General features: G+C 59.2%; 1 protein-coding gene across 1 annotated transcript in view; it reads right to left on the reverse strand.

Annotated features, from left to right (window-relative positions):
* CDH4 (cadherin 4) overlaps window positions 1-20,625 on the reverse strand; it is a 410,136-nt gene that overhangs the window by 85,312 nt on the left and 304,199 nt on the right. The window contains exon 4 of the mRNA XM_020281742.2: window positions 15,817-15,990. Coding sequence (XP_020137331.2) covers window positions 15,817-15,990 — 174 coding nt within the window. The remainder of the gene's footprint in view (window positions 1-15,816; window positions 15,991-20,625) is intronic.

Below are 20,625 nucleotides of genomic sequence, written 5' to 3' on the forward strand. Positions count from 1 at the left end.
GCAGCCTCCAGCTCGGTTCTTAGCTCCCCGAACCAGCCTGTCTCTCGGGCCGTGGCGAGGTGCAGGGAGGCAGCCGTCTGGACCTGCGTCCACAGGGGTGGGGCTCCGTGTTCACTGACAGTGAGAATTCAGGTCAGGCCAGTGCTTCTCCACGGGGGCAACCCCCTGTGCCCCCCGAGGACACTGGTGATGTCTGGAGTCACTTGTGGTGGCCACAATGGGGGGTGCTGGCACCGCGGATGGAGACCAGAGACCTGCAGGAGAGTCAGCGCAGCGGGGCTCCGAGACCCTGGGGCAGGGCGCTGACCCTCGTTGCAGAGAGACCCTGGGGCGTCTGAAACACGCATGTCGTGAGCACAGGAGGGCACGGCGCCTGGGCTGGTTTCCACCCCACCTGCCTCCGCCCTGACGCCCTGCCCTGTGGGCAGCGCCACCTCCACCCACGGCTGATGGAAAGCCCAGGACCCAGCCCCTCTCTCCACCTGCCCCTCCCCGAGCAAGCCCTGCCGCTACTCCCCTGCAGCCCGCCCTGCCGCCCTCCCCTCCTCACCCCCACACGGCCCCAGCCCAGGCCCCCCATCTCGGCCCTGGCACCTCTCCCCAGCCGGGGGCTCAGGTGCCGCTCTGGCCCTTCCGTCCCCAGAGAGCAGCCAAAGGCACCTGGAGGATGCCACATCGACGGCAACTGCAGGCTCCTCACTGCGCCTGGAGCAACCCCCGCCCCTCCCTGGACCCGACAACCCTCCCACCACCCGCCCTCGCATCCACTGCCCCCGACACAGTCCTTTCCACTTTCTGCTGGCCCGCTCCTCCCTGCCCCGGGGCCTTTGCACAGCCCCTCCGGGCCCAGCAGGCCCAGCTGTGCGGCCGGCTCCCTGCCGAGGCCCCTGGCCCACCCAGAGCACGCGCTCCCCAGCCCGACCTTCGGGTCCCGCACCTCGCTCTGCTCTCTGCGTTCTGACCGTGTTCTGACAGCGTCCCGTACGCCGGTGCACGTGACCACGGCCGTCTCTGCCACCACGAGTGAGGGTGAGCGCCTCAGGATGCGACCACGACTGCACGGCTGACCCCATGCCCGCCGCAGCTGGATCCCCACACTCGTCCCTTCGGGGACCAGGTGCAGCAGCGTGTTCATCCGGCCTCAGAGGGACTCCCTGGAAAAACCTAGCATTTCCTCTAAGGAGAAATCCAGGTGAACTCACTTCTTTTCTGTGAGCCCACATTTTTGTTGTTGTTGATGATTTAGGAAAACAATGAAGAAGTCTGCTCTGGTCCTAAAATCTTCCTTAGGGATGGTCCTCACCATCAAGGTGAATTCGTAGCGTTCACAGCCAATGGGACGGCTGTTCCCCGAGTCCCTGGAAGAGTTTCCCACCACTGTCAAAATGTATCGCCCTTATTCTCAGCCGAGAGTTTTCAAACGTTGAAATGGTTTTAAGAATGACAACTAATGAGGCAGGTTTTTGCCTGCTCTGTTTGTACTTTACTTCAAAGGCCTTAAGTGTTTTGAAAAAGTAGCTGGAGCTGTGTTGCTATGGTTATGCTGGAGCTCTGGCCTGGGGTCCTGTTCCTGCCGGCAGCAGCGAGATGGTCTGTCAGGGAGAGTGCTAGGACGGCCTGGGGACAGATGGAGCCATGGGAGGACAGGAGGGTGGATGAGCTGCTGGGTGGGCCGGTGGGCGGACAGGAGGATGGATGGGTGGGTGGGTGGACAGATGGATGGGTAGGCGGATGGGTGGGTAGATGGACGGATGGATGGATGGACAGAGGGACAGATGGACCAGTGGGTAAACAGAAGGATGGATGAGTTGCTGGGTGAGCAGGTGGGTGGATGGATGGGTGGGTGGATGGGTGGGTGCATGGATGGGTGGATGGACAGATGGATAGGTAGATGGATGGATGGGTGGATGGACGGGCATTGACCCAATGGAGGTACTATTCACTCCGTCATCCTTTATCAGCCAGTTTCCGACGGAGCACTATCAATTGTGTCAGCCCTGCCCAAATCTACACATCTAATTTGCAACCTGGGTTGGATTCTATTATTTTTAATAGAAAACCAAAATCTTCATCTGGCCACCTATTTTGAGTCACCGTGCCAGGCCCGGACCGTTCCACGCTGACGACACAGGGCAGGCTGCTCTCTCTTCCCACCACTTCTGCCTCCCAGAGGGGCCAGGCGAGTGGAGAACGCCGAGCTTCCCGCCCCCGCCCGGCTCCTGGCCTGTGCTGGCCCCCGGGCACGGCGCCTCATAACACGTGACAGCCGGAGAACACGAACACGTCAGCAACGTCCTCCCTCCCGGGTTTGTCCTACGTGTGTAGACCATGCCCGAAGCCGTCAAATCAGATAAGGTCCCCGGCCTTTGTCCTCGGAATGCACTGCAGGGAGACATGAGCTTCCTGCAGGGGGCTGTGGGCGCCAGTCCCCCGACCAGGGGAGACGCCTTCCCTGGCCTCTTCCGACACGTGGCTTAGTTCATGCTTAATTTTGCTTTTAAGACGTCAAGCCTCTGCAGCTTTTCTTGTTTTAATCACCCACATTTTGTGAAGATGACATCGGCTTCTCGACTTCAATAAGCGTCACAGCTCACGACGTCCCAAAGCCCGGGTCAAACAGGGCCAGGCGCAGGGGCACCTTCAGGCCGTCTCAGGATTCCACTAAAACCGGCCACCAAGAGAACCTCGGGGCCTTTTCCTGACGGTCGATGCCGGGAGGGCCTGGGCCCGGATTCAGCCTGAAAGACCCACACGGGGGTCGGCACGACCTCCAGCCCGGGCAGCGCAGGGCGGCATGGTCCCGCCCTGCCGGACGCCGGGTGCCGTCAACAGCCTTCCTGGGTGTCATTTTAAAGAGTGACGTTGGAGACAGAGTCGGACTGTTTCGGCGGCACTGGGGCGGCCAGAACCAAAGCGTGATTTTCTGTTGTCTTCCACTGCGTAGAAATTGTACTTCTCCAATCGCGATTCCCGCCCTGGGCGTCCTGCTGTGATCGGCTTTGCCTGTGAGCCTTGTCTGGGCTTGGAGCTCAAAGCTCTGGGGAGGTGGATTTTCCTCTCCGGTTCTGGGTAATGCTGAAGAAAGGCGTCCTCAAAACGAAATGTCTGCTGTTCAGGAGGAATTAACAGGAAACACCAAATGTCACCAGAAACGGGACAGGCCTCCTGCAGAACTGCCGTGGGCAGGGTGCGCTGCCCGCCGGGTTCGGGCGGGGCCGGGAGCGGCTGTCTCCTTCCCTGGCTGCCGGCAGCCGGGCGCCTGCAGGGCCCGGGACCCCGGAAGGCGTTTTCATCTGTGCCCGTGTCCCTTGCCGTCCCCCCCTCCCCGAGTGTGGACAAAGAGGCTGCACTGCGGGTCCTCCCCACCGTGCTCACTGCCAGGACAGGACGCCTGGTGCCGCCTGCACCTGCCCCCCCCCCCCAGGGTCGTTTCTCTCCCTGAGCGCGGCGACGGCTCTCACGCCCACACGCGCAGAGCAAAGCGAGCGCCGTGACCACGTGGCCACGAGTGGACTCACAGGAAGTGTCTCATTCAGGGAGGTCACAAACATCCAGGGGAGCCCCCCGCCCCACGGAGCAGACGCCCCCAACCCCAGCCGAGGAGCAGAAGTAGCCTTTGCTCAGCCCCAGCTGTGCTGCGCTTCATTTCGGGGACCGCCGGAGCTGGTCCCAAGTGTGGGTCCCTGTTCGGAGCCAGGAGGAGCCCAGACCGCTGGGAGCTGCCCACGTGCGCCCCTTGGGGGCGGAGAGCCATGACACCCCGCTCACTCACAGCTCTCCCGCTCTGTGGCCTTTCCCACGTGACTGGCGCTGGCCAAGAGGGAGTTGGCGACACGGAGACCTCTGCACCTGGTTTCCTGCCTGTGACGGACATGGTCACAGATCCCGTGGGCACCTGGGCTCCCGGCACGCGGCCCTCAGGGACGGGTGGGCCGGCGGTGGGCTGGGCAGGGCTACGTCTTCCCCTGGAGCCCAAGGACCCTCCCCAGGCTCAGAAAGACGGAGGGACCCAAGCAGGGTCCCAGGGCAGCGGCTCTCCAAACTTGAATTTCACTGGAAAGTAAATTCAACAGAGAAAAAAAGGGTTGGTTGGGGTTTCTACCGTTTTTAATTGTGCAGGGGGTGAAAACAGCACCCTGACCCCGGGCATCTCTCGGCTGCCCATGAGTCCGGCCGCTGGGCCTGCTCTGCTCTGTGGGGTCTCTGCTCAGCAGCCAGGGAGGCTGGGTAAGTGTGGGCCATGTCACGCCACCCCAGGGCCACACAGCCCGAGTGACCCGTCCCTGGCACTCCGAGCTCATTCCTCTCGTCCTCACGAGGCTTTCTCTACGCAGCCACTCGGACCTCCTGGCTCTTCCTCCAAGACTCAGCCTTTGCACTTGCTGTTCCCTCCACCCAGAGCACTCTTCCCCTCGATACCACCGTGGTTCTCTTGCATAAGACTTTCTTGGCCACCTTGTCTGGAATGGACTCTGCCGGCACCCACATCCTCCGGTCCCTGGTATGCAAGGATAGATCTACGTCTCCTCCTCGAACACAGCTCCATGGGGCGGACGAGGTTTCCTCTATGCCCTGCTGCGTCCTCTGTACCTGGAACGGCACGCTGGGGGCGCCTGGCGCGGACAGACGCAGGGAATGCGTGAGCGGACGAGTGGCCGGCCGTGGCCACCACCATGCTCACAGCGAGCATGGTCCCGTCCGAGAGGGACGTGTCCCCTCCTCAGTACGAAGGCGCCGCGCCCCAGCGTGCCCAGGGAGCCCCTGCGCCGTCCAGAAGCCTCTTCTCAGACCGGCCCCCCAGAGGCTCCGGGTGCTCCCTGTAGCCTGCAGACATGTCCCGTGAGCGGTGCCAGAGCCAGCCCGTGGCCGCGGCCGACTGGGAGCCCCTGCTGCACAGGGCAGCTCAATGACTGAATTAAATCCTGAATATTGAATTAATGATGGAAATCTAAAATATTAATATATTCTAATTGAATATTCTCCAATAAATTATCTGAGCATTTGCAACAATTTGATTTTACTTTCATTTCTTAAGGAACTTTCGGCTGCATAAATATAGCCATTAAGGCAATTCAGGAAAGGGGACACTTTCTGCTCGGACAAGGGAACGGTAAACACAGAGTCTGCGCGTTGCTTTCACACGATTGATTAGGTCATGGCAGCTGAGTCGGGAAAGGACTGCTTCTTCCCGTCTGCCTGGCTTCGGCAAGGACAACACGGACTCACCAGGGGTCTGACCATGACTCATGTCTCATGACAGGGGACCTGTAGGCTGGGCCATCCCACTTGCCTTGGGCTGCACTTTCAGAACTACACTTGGGGTGGGGTCCGTGCACATGTGTACCTGAACATGTGCGTACTTGTGCACGTGTATGCCTGTGCATGTGTGTACCTATGCACATGTGTGCCTGTGCATGTGTGTGCCTGTGCACATGTGTGCCTATACACTGTGTACCTGTGCATGTGTATCTGTGCACGTGTGTACCTGTGTGTGCCTATGCATGTGTATGCCTGTGCATGTGTGCTTGTGCACATGTGTACCTGTGCACGTGTGTGCCTATACACTGTACCTGTGCGTGTGCGTACCTATGCACGTGTGTGCCTATGCACTGTGTACCTATGCATGTGTATCTGTGCACATGTGTACCTGTGTGTGCCTATGCACGTGTGTACCTCTGCATGTGTACGTGGGTACCTGTGCACGTGTGTGCCTATGCACTGTGTACCTGTGCATGTGTATCTGCATGTGTGTGCCTATGCACTTGTGTGCCTATGCACTGTGTGCCTGTGCATGTGTATCTGCACGTGTGTGCCTATGCACTGTGTGCCTGTGCATGTGTATCTGTGCATGTGTGTGCCTGTGCATGTGTACCTGTGCATGTGTGTATCTATGCATGTATGCCTGTGCATGTGTGTACCTGTGCATGTGTGCCTGTGCACATGCATACCTGTGTACATGTGTACCTGTGCACGTGCAAAGCCCCTGCCCCACTGTGGGGCTGGGAGGGAGGCAGACCCCGAATTGCAGGTGACAGAAAGCCACAGTCACTGTCCTGCTGTGGAGGGAGACACGTTGTCTCTGCAAAAAGTCAGAACTTCCTCAAGGAGTGTGTTTGCTCTGGGGCTGAGCCAGGGCCCTCGGGACGTCTCTTCCACCACCCTCGAGCGGCTCCATTCTGGCGACAGGCTGGTGTCTGTGCAGCGGAGGCGGAAGTGACATCGTCAGCCTCTGTTTATGGGGAGGAAGCCCGAACACAGCAGACTGCTGGAACACCTCCTGCTTTAATTTCTTCCCAGAGGCTTTCCGTCTGTGGGTTCCTTCAGGTGGAGAAACCGCATCTTCGTTTTTCACTCACCTGTAAGCTTTTCTGGCTCCGAAAAACCAGACCCCGAAGATTCACCAGCAAAATCAGGAACTGGGGCATCACTGGCCCCTGTCCTCCTAGGGAGCAGCCGTGTGCGCCCCGAACCTGTCTCCAGGTGATCCTCACAGGGAGGAGTGTGAACTTTAGGAGGGCCTCGTGCACCTGTCAGAGGCCTCGTGTACCTGTCAGAGGCCTCGTGCACCTGAGTAAGGTGCAGCCAGGGTCCCCTGTGCAACATCCATCAGACAAATCCGCCCGATGGGCAGTGCTTACCCCGGGGTCTGAAACACACAGCCCAGGGGCCAAATCCAGCCCCTCCCTCTAGGGGTCCCGGCACCCACCCCTCCCTGGGGAGGGAGGCTCTAGGCCACTGTTCCTGGTGGTTGGGGACAGCCAGGGACACGGTCAGACATGGCTCCTGTCCTCGGCAGCCGGAGTCCAGCAGGAAGCAGAGACTGTGCTGCAGCAGGTGTGACCCCACCGTGCAGAAACGCAAGGTGCAGGGAGGAGATGGGAAAGGACCGCTGAGGACAGCACAGGCTGTGCGCGAACACGGCGGGATCCTTCACAGCAGAGAGGCCGCCAGAACAGGGAGGGAGTAAACTGAGTCCCAGAGCTCCTCGCTGGGCTGGGGTGCAGGATTTACAGGGAGCCGGGAGCCAGGCCCTGGGGGGCTCGAGCCTCAGTCATGACATTGACCTTGAGTGAGCCTGGCTGCGGGACAACAGACTGCAGAGCTAAGAGGGGACCCGGAGGAGTAGGGAGGACGCTGGGACGCAGCCTGCCCTGCTCTGCAGCAGGGAGGGTGGCGGGAAGCACAGACCACATCCCATGGGGCTGGGGTACACGGGATGTCACGGGCCTAGAGGGCCGTCCTGGGGAACTGTGCTCACATCACGCCCAGACACGCAGGAGAGGAAGACAGTGAGACCCTCAAGTCATATCAGCTATGCTTAACGTTTTCAATCTGGAAAACATCTGCATGTTAAGGAAAGGCTGTAGGCAGACACCACAGGATGGGCCTGCGGAGAACTTAGTGTCTATCCTGCCAACCCTGGAAACATGTCAGTGTGTTCGGAGGCAACGGTGGGGACCTCACAGTCACACCTGGGCTGTGTGTGTTTCCACAGGTGGTCCAAAGCTCACTTACCTGTGCCGATGAACCAGACAGTCTGGTGACCTAACAGCTTTCATTTGTGCATTCACAAAGACGTTCATTTCTGCTAATGTCACTGACGACAACGTGCATCTTAGCCACGTAAGCCCCGCAGCTGACCCGGGGCTCCCGCCGGACCACCGAACCAAACGTCAGAACCTTGACGCCGCATGGCTGCATGTAGCCCTTCCCGTCCTCGGTCACTTGTTGTCATTCTTAGGTTTTCTCCTATTGTTGTCACATTGATGACATCAACATAAATGATAACTTCCATAACACAACGTCACATTTTTGCCTTAAATATAGTCAACCGTCTTTTGAAGACCCCGAGAGACAGATTACAATCTTTCAGGTCAGTCCGTACCTTTACCTTTCCCCGAGCTCCCTGTCCCTTCCTGGGGACCTGAATTTCAACTGGTGTCATCTGGTTCCAGCCCAAGGAACATCTTTTGCCATTTCCTGGAGTCTGCCGGGGAGGGTCCCTCAGTTTGCTCGTGAGGAATGTCTTTATCTCGTCTTTCTTGGAGGGTATTTTTCTGGATGTTGAATTCTTGGTTGATAGTTTCTTTTCATTCGGTAATTTTGGCCTGCGCCCCCTGTTACTTCTAACGAGAGGCCACCCCTGTCCTTGCCCCTGTGCACACGGCATCTTTCCTGCTCTTTGAATCTCTCCTTTCTTCTTAAAGGCCAGCGGCCTGACTAGATCTAGGCACGGCTTTCTTTGTGTTTCTCCTACCGGGGGTCCACGAGTTTCTTAGACATGTGAGTTTGTTTCTCTGCCAAATTTGGAGAAATTGCAACCACTATTTTTTCAAGGACTGTTTTCTTATTACCTCTCTCCTCTACTTGCGTCACTCCCATAACACAGACGTCAGACCACTTGCCACCGTCCCACTGAAACTCTGTGCATTCGAGGCCTCCCCATTCTTCAGATTTGATAGTTTTATTGATCTGTGTTGAAATGCACTAACGCTTTCTTCTGCCTTCTACAGTCTACTTGAAAGCCCGTCCAGTGAGCTTTCGTTAGAGATATTACGCTTTTCGGGTTTATCATTTGCATGTGGTTATGTGCTTAGAGTGCCCACTTATCTGCTGTGAGTCCCTGTCTATTCATTCATTATGACCATGTTTTTCTTTAAATCTTTTGAACGTATTTACAAGAGATGTTCTAGAAGCCTTGCTGCTAATTCCAGCATCTGGGCAATCTCAGGGTTAGTTTCCCCTCTTGATCATGGGTCACATTTTCTCTGTTTTTTACATGTCTAGTAATTTTTGTTTGCATAGTGATCAATGTAGATGAGACACTGTAGAGACCCTGGTTCTCTTGCCTTTCTCTGAAGGGTGTTTATTTCTGTGATATCAGGGAGTTATTGAGTGACTTGGCTGGAGTCAACTCTAAAGCTGTTTCCCTGCAGCAGGCAGCGGCCGACTCTCTGCTTAGCGCCTTCAGTCTCCTAGCCGTGCCCTTCACGGGGGTCCTCAGAGCGTCACTTGTGCACACACAGCTCACGGGCAGCCAGGGGGCTGGGCAGAGTTTGTAAGCACATTTGCGAGTCGCTCTCTGTGGCTATATATTTTCTAGGATTTATCTCTTTACATGCAGGCTGTTTTGTCGGTTCTAAGCCCCATCTTATAACCCTCGTGACCAGAAAGACTGGTTTTCTGTGTGAGATCCACCCAGGCTTTGGTGCAGGGGCTGGGAGGGGCGCTCGGAGGGAAGCCGCATAGATGCAGAGTCACCCATCACTGCTTTCTGTCCCATCCTCTGCACCTGACTCAACCGCTTCACAGCGATTGCGAGGGGTGACCAGGACAGAGGAGCGTGGGGGTCCCACTAGTCACCCGTCCGGTGAGTCCTAATGACATCTACTCTGTCTTCAGTGTTGTTTGGCAGACGGCCCATCCCACAAGGAGTTTTAGGTTTTGTGGGGGACACAGTGCGGTGATTACTGAGAAAACTATGTCGAACTCTCTGCCACAGTGACAGGCGGAGGGTCTGCCACGAGACCCCACGGAGGGCCTCCGCTGGTCCCGAGCAGTGGGGGCCTCTCAGAGGAGGCAGGAGGTGGCCAGGCCGGGGCCATCGGGCGCAGTGGGAAAACCCTGGGAGGGAGGGAGAGCCGGCTCGTGGGGCTCCAGGTAACCGGGCGCTGGAGCAATGTGGAGTCCGAGAGTCGCCAACCCGGCTGGAGTCTGGGGTGCAAGGGGCGGCGTCGGGGCTTGGGTCCTGCGTGACAGGTGAGGAACCGGACCACCTCCCGAGGACAACGGGCACGCGTGGGAGGGGAACAGCGCACGCACATACGTGCTCCGGGAGGTCATTCTGCTTCCGTAGGACAATGAGTGACGGCCACGTCATCATTCCCACGTGAACAGATGCACCGGAGAACCAGGAAACAGGCTCTCAGGCGGGCTGGACGGTGAGCATGCAGGTCACCCACACACGCTGTAAGGGGACATGGCGTTACAGCTCAGCCAGCTCCACACACGTGTGCACACGCCTAGGCTGCAGACTGAATCACACGTCACACGTTACACGTCACATGCTCCCGTGACGCAGACCCAGTGCGGGGCCCTGAGGGCAGCGTGTGACCTCTCACCTCTGTCACACAGAATGTGATGAACAGTCACTGGATGTGAAGCCACGCCCACCAAGTGGGAGCCACGTTACCTCGGAAACGTGAACAGAGCATTCCACTTCCGTCGGCCTGGGCCACGCGAGCTGTCCGGCTGCGTGCGCGACTCCCTGCCCTCTGACACGCCAGCCCCCACGGCCACAGGACCCGTCCCCAGGAGCACGCTCCCTCCTCCTCGTCTCGGGCCAGTTCCTACGGTTGCCCCAACAACCTCACGTTAACAAATCCTGAGTTGTTATGAGACGTCGCCAAGGAGTAGATCCTCTTTAAAAGTTTGATGTTATCCTCGCTCTGAGCCTTGCCAGAGGCAGACCTAAGGCGTGTGCTGGGGAAGCGAGCGGCTCGCCATGCCCTGCACGGATGCACACGCGTGGGGACCACCGCCACGGGCACAGGAGACCAGGCTGCAAGCTGATGGCTGGCGGTTCTTGACGGCCATGGGAGAACCCTACATCCCCTACACCCTGAATCCCGACGCCTGCGTGGAGTCCGGCATGTGACCCACGGCCCCGCTGTCCGAGCTCCGAGCCGGAGGTGCCCTGCTGACCTAAACAGTGCCCTGCTGCGTCTGCCCTGGCTCCTCTGGGAGAGCCAGCCCTGCCAGCCCCACCAGCCCCTGCTGGCCTCCGCCACCCTCACCAGCCCTGCCAGCCCCCGCCAACCCCCGCCAGCCCCCACCGGCCCCCGCCAGCCCCACCAGCCCCGCCAGCCCCACCAGCCCCTGCTGGCCTCCACCAGCCCCACCAGCCTCCACCAGCCCCCGCCAGCCCTCGCCAGCCCCCTCCAGCCCCTGCTGGCCTCCGCCACCCTCACCAGCCCTGCCAGCCCCCGCCAACCCCCGCCAGCCCCCACCGGCCCCCGCCAGCCCCACCAGCCCCGCCAGCCCCACCAGCCCCTGCTGGCCTCCACCAGCCCCACCAGCCTCCACCAGCCCCCACCAGCCCCGCCAGCCCCCTCCAGCCCCTGCTGGCCTCCGCCACCCTCACCAGCCCCGCCAGCCCCCACCGGCCCTCGCCGGCCCCACCAGCCCCGCCAGCCCCGCCAGCCCTCGCCAGCTTCCCAGGCCATCAGCCCCTGACGGTGAGTTGCTTCCCTCCTTGCCCGGGAAGAACAGACAGCCAGGGCCTTCGGGGGGCGTCTCCTCACTCCCCATCATCTCCCTCCAGAGGCACACCCGCCGCCGGTGCCCATGGCACCATGGCCCCTCGATGGGGGCCACCCTCCCCGGCCAGGGCTCCCCGCACGGGCAGGTCGCCGCTCTCTCCCTGCACGATGGAGCGAGCGCTCGGGAAGGGCCGTGACTCTCCTTCCAAGGAAAAAGCCGGTAATTAACAGAGGCTTTTTGGGAAGAATGTTCTGCCTCCTCCTCTCCGCCTGTTTTCCATTTAACGTGTTTTATCAGAGTGAAATGCCTTAATGAGCACAGAGCTGCAGCTGATCCCAGCTGAACCGCGCAGTGCTCTGCGCCCCGCTTCCTGCTCCCGTCCCGCTGCGTTCAGCACGGCCCGGCGACTCGGGTCCCTTCTGCCCCGAAACGCGACAGGGAGCGCACCGACTTCCTGCGGACAGAAACGGGTGGCAAAGCAGCCCACACCACGGCTGCGCCAGACAAGAGTCCCACGGAGGGAAGACGGGAGGGCAGGGGAGGCAGTGAATGGGAACACGAGTGTGTGCGTGTGTGCGTGAGTGGGGTGGCATGCATGTGAGCACGTGTGCATACACACACGTGTGTGCGGCGTCCGTTTGGAGAGGATAAACCTGTTGCGGAAGCCACGTGGACATCTCCTCTTCCATCTGCTGAAGACACATCTGCCCCAGGAAGGCCCGGGCGTGTGCCACGCCGTCACTCTGAGCACCTCGGACCAGGCCCGGCCGTGCCGAGACGCCTGCCGGACCCCGGGGCCGTGCCGCTGGTGTGTGCCCCACGCCCAGTGCAGCGTGCACGTCGCGATCACGCCCGTCACTCACTTGTTCCCTCATTCATTCATTCCCTCCACAAGTGCAGCGCCTACTGTGTGCCAGGAGCTGCTACCGCACGGGGCGCAGGCCAGGTCTCTGCCGCTCTCAGACAGCACGCGGGCAGGCGCATACGTGACGAACATGCACCGAGCGCGGCGGGGCAGAGGGTGAGGAAGGCCGGGGCTGGGAAGGGCCCGAGGCGCCTGCCCGGAGCTGCCGGTGGCTGTGGGCACCCGGGACAGCCGCGTCCCTGGGGAGGAAAGGACAGGGCTGGCCTCACGTCCAGAAACCTCTTCGGCAGAGACTAGCCGCCCACCAGCCACGCTTCGCTCCCCCCCTGGGGACGGAGCTGGGTGTCCCCAGCAGCCACCGACCGCAGTTGGCCGTGGCCAAGTGAGCGGGTGGGCTTTGGCGGAGGGGACGTGGGCAAAACTGACGCACACCACTTGCTCGCCACGCAAGCCCGAGCCCCCCACCCTGGGGCCCTGAGTGGCCGGAGCCCAGAGCCGGGAGCCCCACGAACCTGCACGAGGAGCAAAAGTGGAATCCTGCTGTGCCCGGTTTTTGGGCGGCTTTTGGAGACGTCCCCACAGCCGCCCGCCAGCCCCGGCACACCACGCCCTGCTCACAGCCCTTCCCCAGAGACACGCCCGGCATGGGCGGGCCCTTCCTTCGGGGCTGCTGGCCACGTCTGGGGTATGGGGAGTGGATGGCAAATCCGCTCTGACCCGCAGCTACGCCACAGACCCCCAGACAGAGGCAGCGCCAGCCCGGTGAGTCCCAGCTGCCAGTGACGGTTTCCGGGCCCGACGGATCCGCAGCTTCCCGCACCCTGACACCGAGAGCCAAACTCACGTCTGGTGTCCCCCCGTTGCCGTTTGGGAAACATCAACGGCAAAGAGCGTCTTCAGGAAGCTGCGTCCGCCGGGCTGAGAGCTCCTGTCACCTGTTCCTCTCCCCCACCTTCTCCCGGGGTGTGGGAATCGGGAGGGCGAATTTCCCTGCTGCCAACGGGAAAACCGTGTGCCAGCCTGGGGCACAGTAAGCCCAGTGTCCCTGTTGATTGACAAGACAACGTGGCCCGCCCGTCAGGGACCCCAGCTCTCCGCTGGTCTGGGGGAAGCCGGCCCTGGCCCCCAGCCCTGACTTCCTCAGCCACCGCCACGCAGACGCCCGGCCAGGTGGAAAGCGCAGGTGTGTGACCTCGCCACAGCCCAGCAGAACACGGACACGCAGGACCAATGAGCCCAGCGGGTCACACGCAGCCTGGGTACCTTCTGGGGCAAGGTTCTGCCCATGTGACCCCCTCCCCCCATTTTCTGGCACCTTTTATAAGCTGTCTACAGATGGGAGCACAGATAGAACGTCCCACTTGTTAGCCCTAGGTCAGGACGACGGAATGTTCCGGTTGAGCTAAGACGCCGGCCAAGATTCAGGAACACGCCCTTCCTGTGTGTGTGCGCAGACCAGAGCGCCCAATCATCGTTCATTCGCTCTGCAGACTACGCACCTGCCACAGCCGTGAGGGTGGCGTGGGGCAGACTGCCCGGGAATTCGGGAAGGGTCAGGCCGGCAGCTGTCAGATCACGGCGTGGGCCGACGCCGGGTAACGGAGTCTCGCTGGGACACAGCCCCGCCCGTTAGTGTGTGTTACGGCCCCGCCTGCGTTCCCACTGCGGCAGAGACTGCAAAGCCGGAGATATTTGCTCTCTGGCCCTTCACAGAAAGGGTCTGCCGACCCCCGAGCAAGACCGATGGCGTCTACACGGCGTGATGTGGGGCAGTGCCCACATGTGGCATGTAGCACGGCCACCTCTCTCCCCGAGCAACTGCGCCCCGTCCTGAGGACATTCACAGGGGACGCCTCTGTCCTGGCGATGGTCCCATCCCCGCCGGATACAAAGTTTCCTTTCAGAATAAGCTTGTTTACATCAAGGAGGAACCCCTCGGAGAAACATTTCAGACCGCTGACAATGCAAGGGACAGCCAGCACACAGCAGGTGCCTGCAGGTGTGTGTGGGGGGGGTGGCGCAGTTGCTGCAGAACTGCCGCTGGCATCGTCCTGAGCAGGGGCCTGGGGGTGGCCAGTTGGCCCAGGGGATGGGGTTTGGGAACTGCCCCAGGATGGGGTTTCAGTCCTTTATAGCTTCTCTTGAGCTCTGAGTTCCCAACAGCGAAATCTCCGACCCAGCCAGGTGACTCAAGGGACCCGGGGGGCTCAGGAGAGCCCCACACCGGGAGGAAGCAGCAGGAGGCTCGGTGACGCTGGGCGGTGGGGCCAGCTTGGGACGGAGAAGGCGGGTGGCATTTTGCAGCCGAGCCACCTTGGTGGAGCGTAAGTGGGTGTGCACGCTGCCCTCGCTGACGTCAGAGCTCTGCCTGAATACCTGCCGTTGCTGCCCCTCGGCCGGGTCAGCCGGCCCTGGTGGCTGGCGCTGGGGGTGCAGAGAACCGTGGGGGCTCCCGGGGCTGGTGCTTCTTTCCTCGCTGTCTCCGTTCCCGACACAGCCCGGCCTTGCGTGTCGAAAGGCAGGAGAAACAAAACAGGCCAGGCAGCACCGGCAACGAGGAGGACCCCTTGTCACACTCGGGGACCTCGTGTCCAAAGAGTGGGGTGAGGCTTTTCCACAGCGCATGGGAACTATTTAGTGGGATTCTCACCATCATTTTATCAAATTATTGCTCAGATTGGGCTGCAATTTTCTTCAAAGGGAAGAAGAAATTGCTGGCTGATGGATTAGATTATAGAAGCACAAATTTGTAAAACAAATTCTGTCTGCAGAGAAAGCAACCCGTGGCGGCTGCAGGGAACACGGTGACGCCGGGGAGCCGGCAGACGGGCCACCCCACTGCCCACCGTGACCCCCGGCCTGGCCTCAGGCTCAAGGCTCTGACTTTCAGCCGGGGACTATCACACACGTGCCACATCCCACCAGGCCCAGTATCTCAGTGCAGTGGCCATTGTCATGGATGTGCCACCCTCCCACCAGGCCCAGTATCTCAGCTCAGTGGCCATTGTCATGGACGTGCCACCCTCCCACCAGGCCCGGTATCTCAGCTCGGTGGCCATTGTCATGGACGTGCCTCCCTCCCACCAGGCCCGGTATCTCAGCGTGGTGGCCATTGTCATGGACGTGCCACCCTCCCACCAGGCCAGGTATCTTAGCATGGTGGCCATTGTCATGGACGTGCCTCCCTCCCACCAGGCCAGGTATCTCAGTGTGGTGGCCATTGTCACGGACGTGCCTCCCTCCCACCAGGCCTGGTATCTTAGCATGGTGGCCATTGTCACAGACGTGCCTCCCTCCCACCAGGCCCGGTATCTCAGCGTGGTGGCCATTGTCATGGACGTGCCACCCTCCCACCAGACCCGGTATCTCAGTCATAAATGGAAAGAAATGTGAATGGTCAGACCAAACAAAGGGGTCAGAGGTCAAAGGCCAGGCTCCCCATTCCCGCCCCCTCCTGCTCCCGTGCTCAAGAGCCGTCATTTGAAAACGACCGAGAGAGACCGCCGTAACTCCAGTCCCGTCTGCCTGGCAGGACACGCCGTCCCCCTCTGCGCCACACGGTCTCATCGCCAAATAGCTGGGACCTTGGCCGTGGGCGGCAGGTGCAGTGCTGCCCCTCGCTGTGCCACGCAGCCCGGCCAGCGCCCACGCCTCGGCGCCCACGCTAAGCGGGAGGGGTCTCCACTCACCCTCACGAGCTGCTGCGGGAAGGGCCCTCGGGAGTTCTCCGGCACGTTGATGGGCGGGATGACCCAGTCCCGCTTCTGTCGCCTCAGCCCGCCGGGGTTCTGGCGCTGGGGCCACGGCAGCAGCGTGTCCCTCGTTGGCGGGGACGGCTCCAGGTCCGCGTCCTTCCGTGCTTTCTGCGGCGTCAGGGGGAGAGGGGAGAGAAGAGTGACAGCGGCGGTCACGTCTGTGCAAAGGAAAAGGGTCTGTTGGGGGTTCTGAGCCGCCCCGGACTGAGGGGGAAGAGCGGACGGGGGGGTGTTATGGGAGAGCCCAGCAAGACCCGTCTGCAGGGAGGCGGCTGCACAGCCGATGGGGAAGGGGAACCACAGGAGGAGAGCAGAGTTGCCTGTCTCGCCAACGCTGTGGATAGGGGCGTTCAGAGCCCCAGCAGCGGGAGAAACCACAAAGGAAAAGCTAAGACACTTCAATTTAAAACTCCTGTTTAAGGTCGGGAGCGGTGGCTCACGCCTGTAATCCTAGCACTCTGGGAGGCCGAGGCGGGCATATCGCTCAAGGTTAGGAGTTCAAAACCAGCCCGAGCAAGATCGAGACCCCGTCTCTACCAAAAATAGAAATTAATTGGCTAACTAAAAATATATGGGAAAAATTAGCCGGGCGTGGTGGTGCATGCCTGTAGTCCCAGCTACTCGGGAGGCTGAGGCAGGAAGATGGCCTGAGCCCAGGAGTTTGAGGTTGCTGTGAGCTAGGCTGACGCCAGGGCACTCTAGCCTGGGCCACAGAGTGAGACTCCATCTCAAAAAAAAAAAAAAATTAATAATAATATAAATAAATAAAACTCCTGTTTAAGAAAATATACCCAAAAGGCAATTAACAAATTTGGAAAACATTATTTACAACAAATTTTACAAAGGATTAATAGTCACAATACAAAGAGCTCTTACAAGTCAATAAGAAAAAAATGGGATTTTTTTTCAAACAAGAAAAGGGCATGAATAGATAATTCACAGCAAAATTAATATAAACTGTCAATAAAGTTATAGAAGATGTTCGCATCTTCCAGTAGTCAAATAATGCAAATCAAAGTAATGTGTCCTTTTCACCTATCACATTGACAAGACTTAACGAGATCAAGCCTCAGCACTGGGATGGCGTTGCCAGGGCGACAAGGAGGAGTCGGATTAGCGTCAAGCAGCCCTCTCGCCTTGTGTTTAGGGGCAACCAGGGATTCAGGTAACATGGGGCAAAGTCCCTTAATCTCTCAAAACACTGGTTTCTTCTCCTATGAAACAGGGCCGATAGCAATAGCCCCGAGTTCAGAGGGTCGCTATGGGAATGATATCAGATGACGCTGAGAAAGGCCCCGCCCACGTTAGCGGGCAGTGGTGGGACCCGCGATGCCCGTGCCAGGCACCGCCAGCAGCCAGTTTGCCGGCGACTACCAAGAACCTCAGAAATGACCCGCCAGACCCAGTAACTCCACAGCTGGGCATCCGTCCCCCTGACTCCATACACGGACAAAAATCACCGTAGTATAAAGATGTTCACTGCAGACAGTTTTATAACAGTAAAAATACAGAAAGAAAATCTGGAGGTCGGACAGTAACAATAGCTGAATGCACGACACTAGGTCTGCATCTCGGGACATCGCAGTCACCGACAGTTACTCTGCTGAGGCTCCCACAGGAAGAAACGTCTATCAAGTATCAGTAAGTGGAGGAATAACATCAAAGTATACACGCAGCACGGCCACAGTGTTTTTAAAGAACAGAGAAAGAAATGGAAGGCAACACATCAAAAGGTAAACTCGGGTCACCAGGGCGTTTTATGTTATCTTCCTTTGTTCCTTTTGCCTTTCTACGCTTTCTAAATGTTGTGCTGCACATGACTTCCCACGGTTAGCACAGCCAACGGAGCCTCACGTTATGCACGTGGCGTCCATGCACACGACACACCGGGTTTATTTCAAGGTGCCGCACATGGTGCCTTGGCGCAGTCCTCCTGGCTGGTGTTCACGTTACTCTGAATCTCCGAGACCGAAGAACAGGACGGGCCTCGGAGCAGGGCGGCCCGAGGCCGAGCTCAGAGCTGGCCAGGAGGCGTCTCCGCAGAAACTGACCCTGCAGCCACCGCAGGGCCCACCCTCCGCTGCGTCCAGATCCCCCCCACCCCGGGCACGGATGGTCTGAGCGCTGGCCTCTGGGCACGGAGCCCCTTCCCCACTCCCTTTTGCAAAAGAGTCTGCGCAGAAATAAGTTAAACACACGTAAACACAACTGCCTACTTGATGCAAAAAACCAAAAAAAATCAATCTGCTCCCAAATGCTCAAACATAGAGCCACATTGGTGGGAAAAATCCGTCTGGACAAGCCACACTCCAGCGAGACACCCCCATGGGACCTGCCCCCAGCTCCTGCATCCGAGAGTCTGCAGCACTTCACAACCCAGGTCTCCACGGTCAATGCTGTCCTGTCAAAGGCAGTGGCGCCAGGTGCACACCATGGCCTGTGGCCGTGTCGCCACGGAAACGCTCCATCACACCAACCTCAGTTCAATCACACCAGCAGAGGCTGCCCCACGCCTCGTCCTCAGCTCTCGTGGGGTTGGGGTGGGGTCTTCTCTGGCTCCTTGGTGACCTTTGAGGAACTGTCTTTAGGACAGTCTTGGTCGTGCATCCTCCCCTACAACCCGGAGTGTAGACGGCTGGTCTCCAGTGGTAGCCAGAGCCTTGCAGGCCCCGAGTGTTGGGGGGCTGACGGCAGGACCCTGCGTCCCGGGTGGCCACACAGGCCCCTCCTCTGAAGAATTCCCACCTGCCCTGCAAGCCCCGGCCCCAGACGGCGGCACCTCCCGGAGCCTGTCTTTACCCTGGAGGGATGACAGGTTGGGCTGAGAAAGCGAAAGCTTTGATGGGAAAGACCAGACTAATCCCACTGCTCAAAGTGCCTTGAAGTAACACAACGTAGTAAACAGAGACAGTAACAATCGCCGTGACCACGCACTGAGCACTTGGGCTCCGGGCCAAACGCTGTTGCGGGGACCCCCTGCCCCCTCCCCGTCACGGCTCAGGGAAGCAGACGCCCCACCAGGGAGAGCACAGGCCAGCAAGCCCTGAAGGCCACGCAGCTCACTGGGCAGAGGTGTCTGACCCCAGGGCCAGAGCCCCGGGACAGCGGGACAGTGCCACCCCTGCTCAGGGCTCCCACACCGGCGAGGGGTGGGCTGGCAGAAACCGCTATTCCCGTGCAGGAGGCGGGACCTGTTCAGGGATCTACGTGTCGTTTCCCTCAGGACGTCTCCCATAGACCCCAGACCGGACAGGGTCGGCGTCCGGGAGCGCGTTAGGAATGCAAATCCCCAGGTCCCCCTGGGACGCACGGACTCTGGTGTGCCCAGGATCCGTGTTTAATGAGCCCTCTAGGTGATGGATGTGCTGTTCCTCACACGCACACACACGTGCACACACGCACACGCGCACACACACACATGTGCACGCACCTTGCCACGGGGTCTCCCCACACTCAGGTCAGTAGGTGCCCGCCCAGGAGAAGGGACGTGTCAGCTTTTGCTCCTGAGCACGTCTGCGTGAGGCCAAGCAGCCAACTCAGCAAACGCATCCTTCCTGATGTTGGGGGCGGGGCCGTCCTGGCTCCAGTGGATGGGGCAGACACAGCCGGTCTGTCTCACCTGGTGATGCTTCGGCACCAGCAGAAGCTCACCTGGCCCTCTGAATTCCAGGCTCACAATTCTGAAGGGTTTTCATATAGCTGATTTTTTTTTAAACCTGCTTTATCTTCATTTGCTTAGGATGAGCTAGCATGGCGTTAATTTCCCCAGTGTTGTTTAAATAAATTGCACATATTTGCTACTATTTTAAAGCTGTGAGACAAATGTAATAACAAAATCTGGTGGAAACCAATGCCAGACCTGTGCAGGCTCTGCCTGGGAGATGCACCCACTTCCCTGGAAGAAAACGTCAGCGGCAGTTCGCACTTACCCCGTGGAACAGGCGTGTTCTGAACACGCAGTCATCTCGGGCCCATTCAGAACACGGCGGATAAACACTGATGCTTAATTGCACTAAATATAAATAACGCTTCCAGTTACTCTTAAAAGTACTTCCTGGCAGATGACACCTGCTCATTTCCCCTGATGCATTTCTGTACTGTGTGTTTCTGAGCGAGCGATGACTGAGCGTGGGGTGTGATTTGAATGTGGCTTGCACTCCTGTGGTACCCCCGGCCCCGGGCTGCAGGCCGGTCCTGTCCGGGGCCTGTTAGGAACCGGGCGGCACAGCAGGAGGTGAGCGGCAGGCCAGCGAGCCAGGCTTCACCTGTACTTGCAGCTGCTCCCCATTGCTCGCACCACAGCCTGAGCTCGGCCTCCTGTGGGACCAGCAGGGGCATCGAGTTCTCACAGCAACGCGAACCCCACTGTGAAATTCGTGTGCGAGGGGTCCAGGCTGCGGCTCCTTATGAGAACCCAGTGCCTGATGACCCGAGCCGGAGCTGGGGCGGTGGTGCTGGCGCGGGGAGCGGCTGCACAGACAGACTGTCGTTAGCGGGGAGGTCTGACTGCACAATAAACGTAACACATCTGAATCACCCCAATCCACCCCGGTTCATGGATAAATTGTCTTCCATGAAACTGGTACCTGGCGCCAAAAAGATGGGGAACCACTGCTCTACTCCACTGGTACTAAACATTAGATGCTACATATGCACACATGTGTACGAAGCACTATGCACATATGCACGTGTGTATGTACATAGATGTACATGTATGCACACACAGATGTATATGTGCAGATA

Source organism: Microcebus murinus, chromosome 16 (genome assembly GCF_040939455.1).
Source record: "Microcebus murinus isolate Inina chromosome 16, M.murinus_Inina_mat1.0, whole genome shotgun sequence".
NCBI classification, from domain to species: Eukaryota; Metazoa; Chordata; class Mammalia; order Primates; family Cheirogaleidae; genus Microcebus; species Microcebus murinus.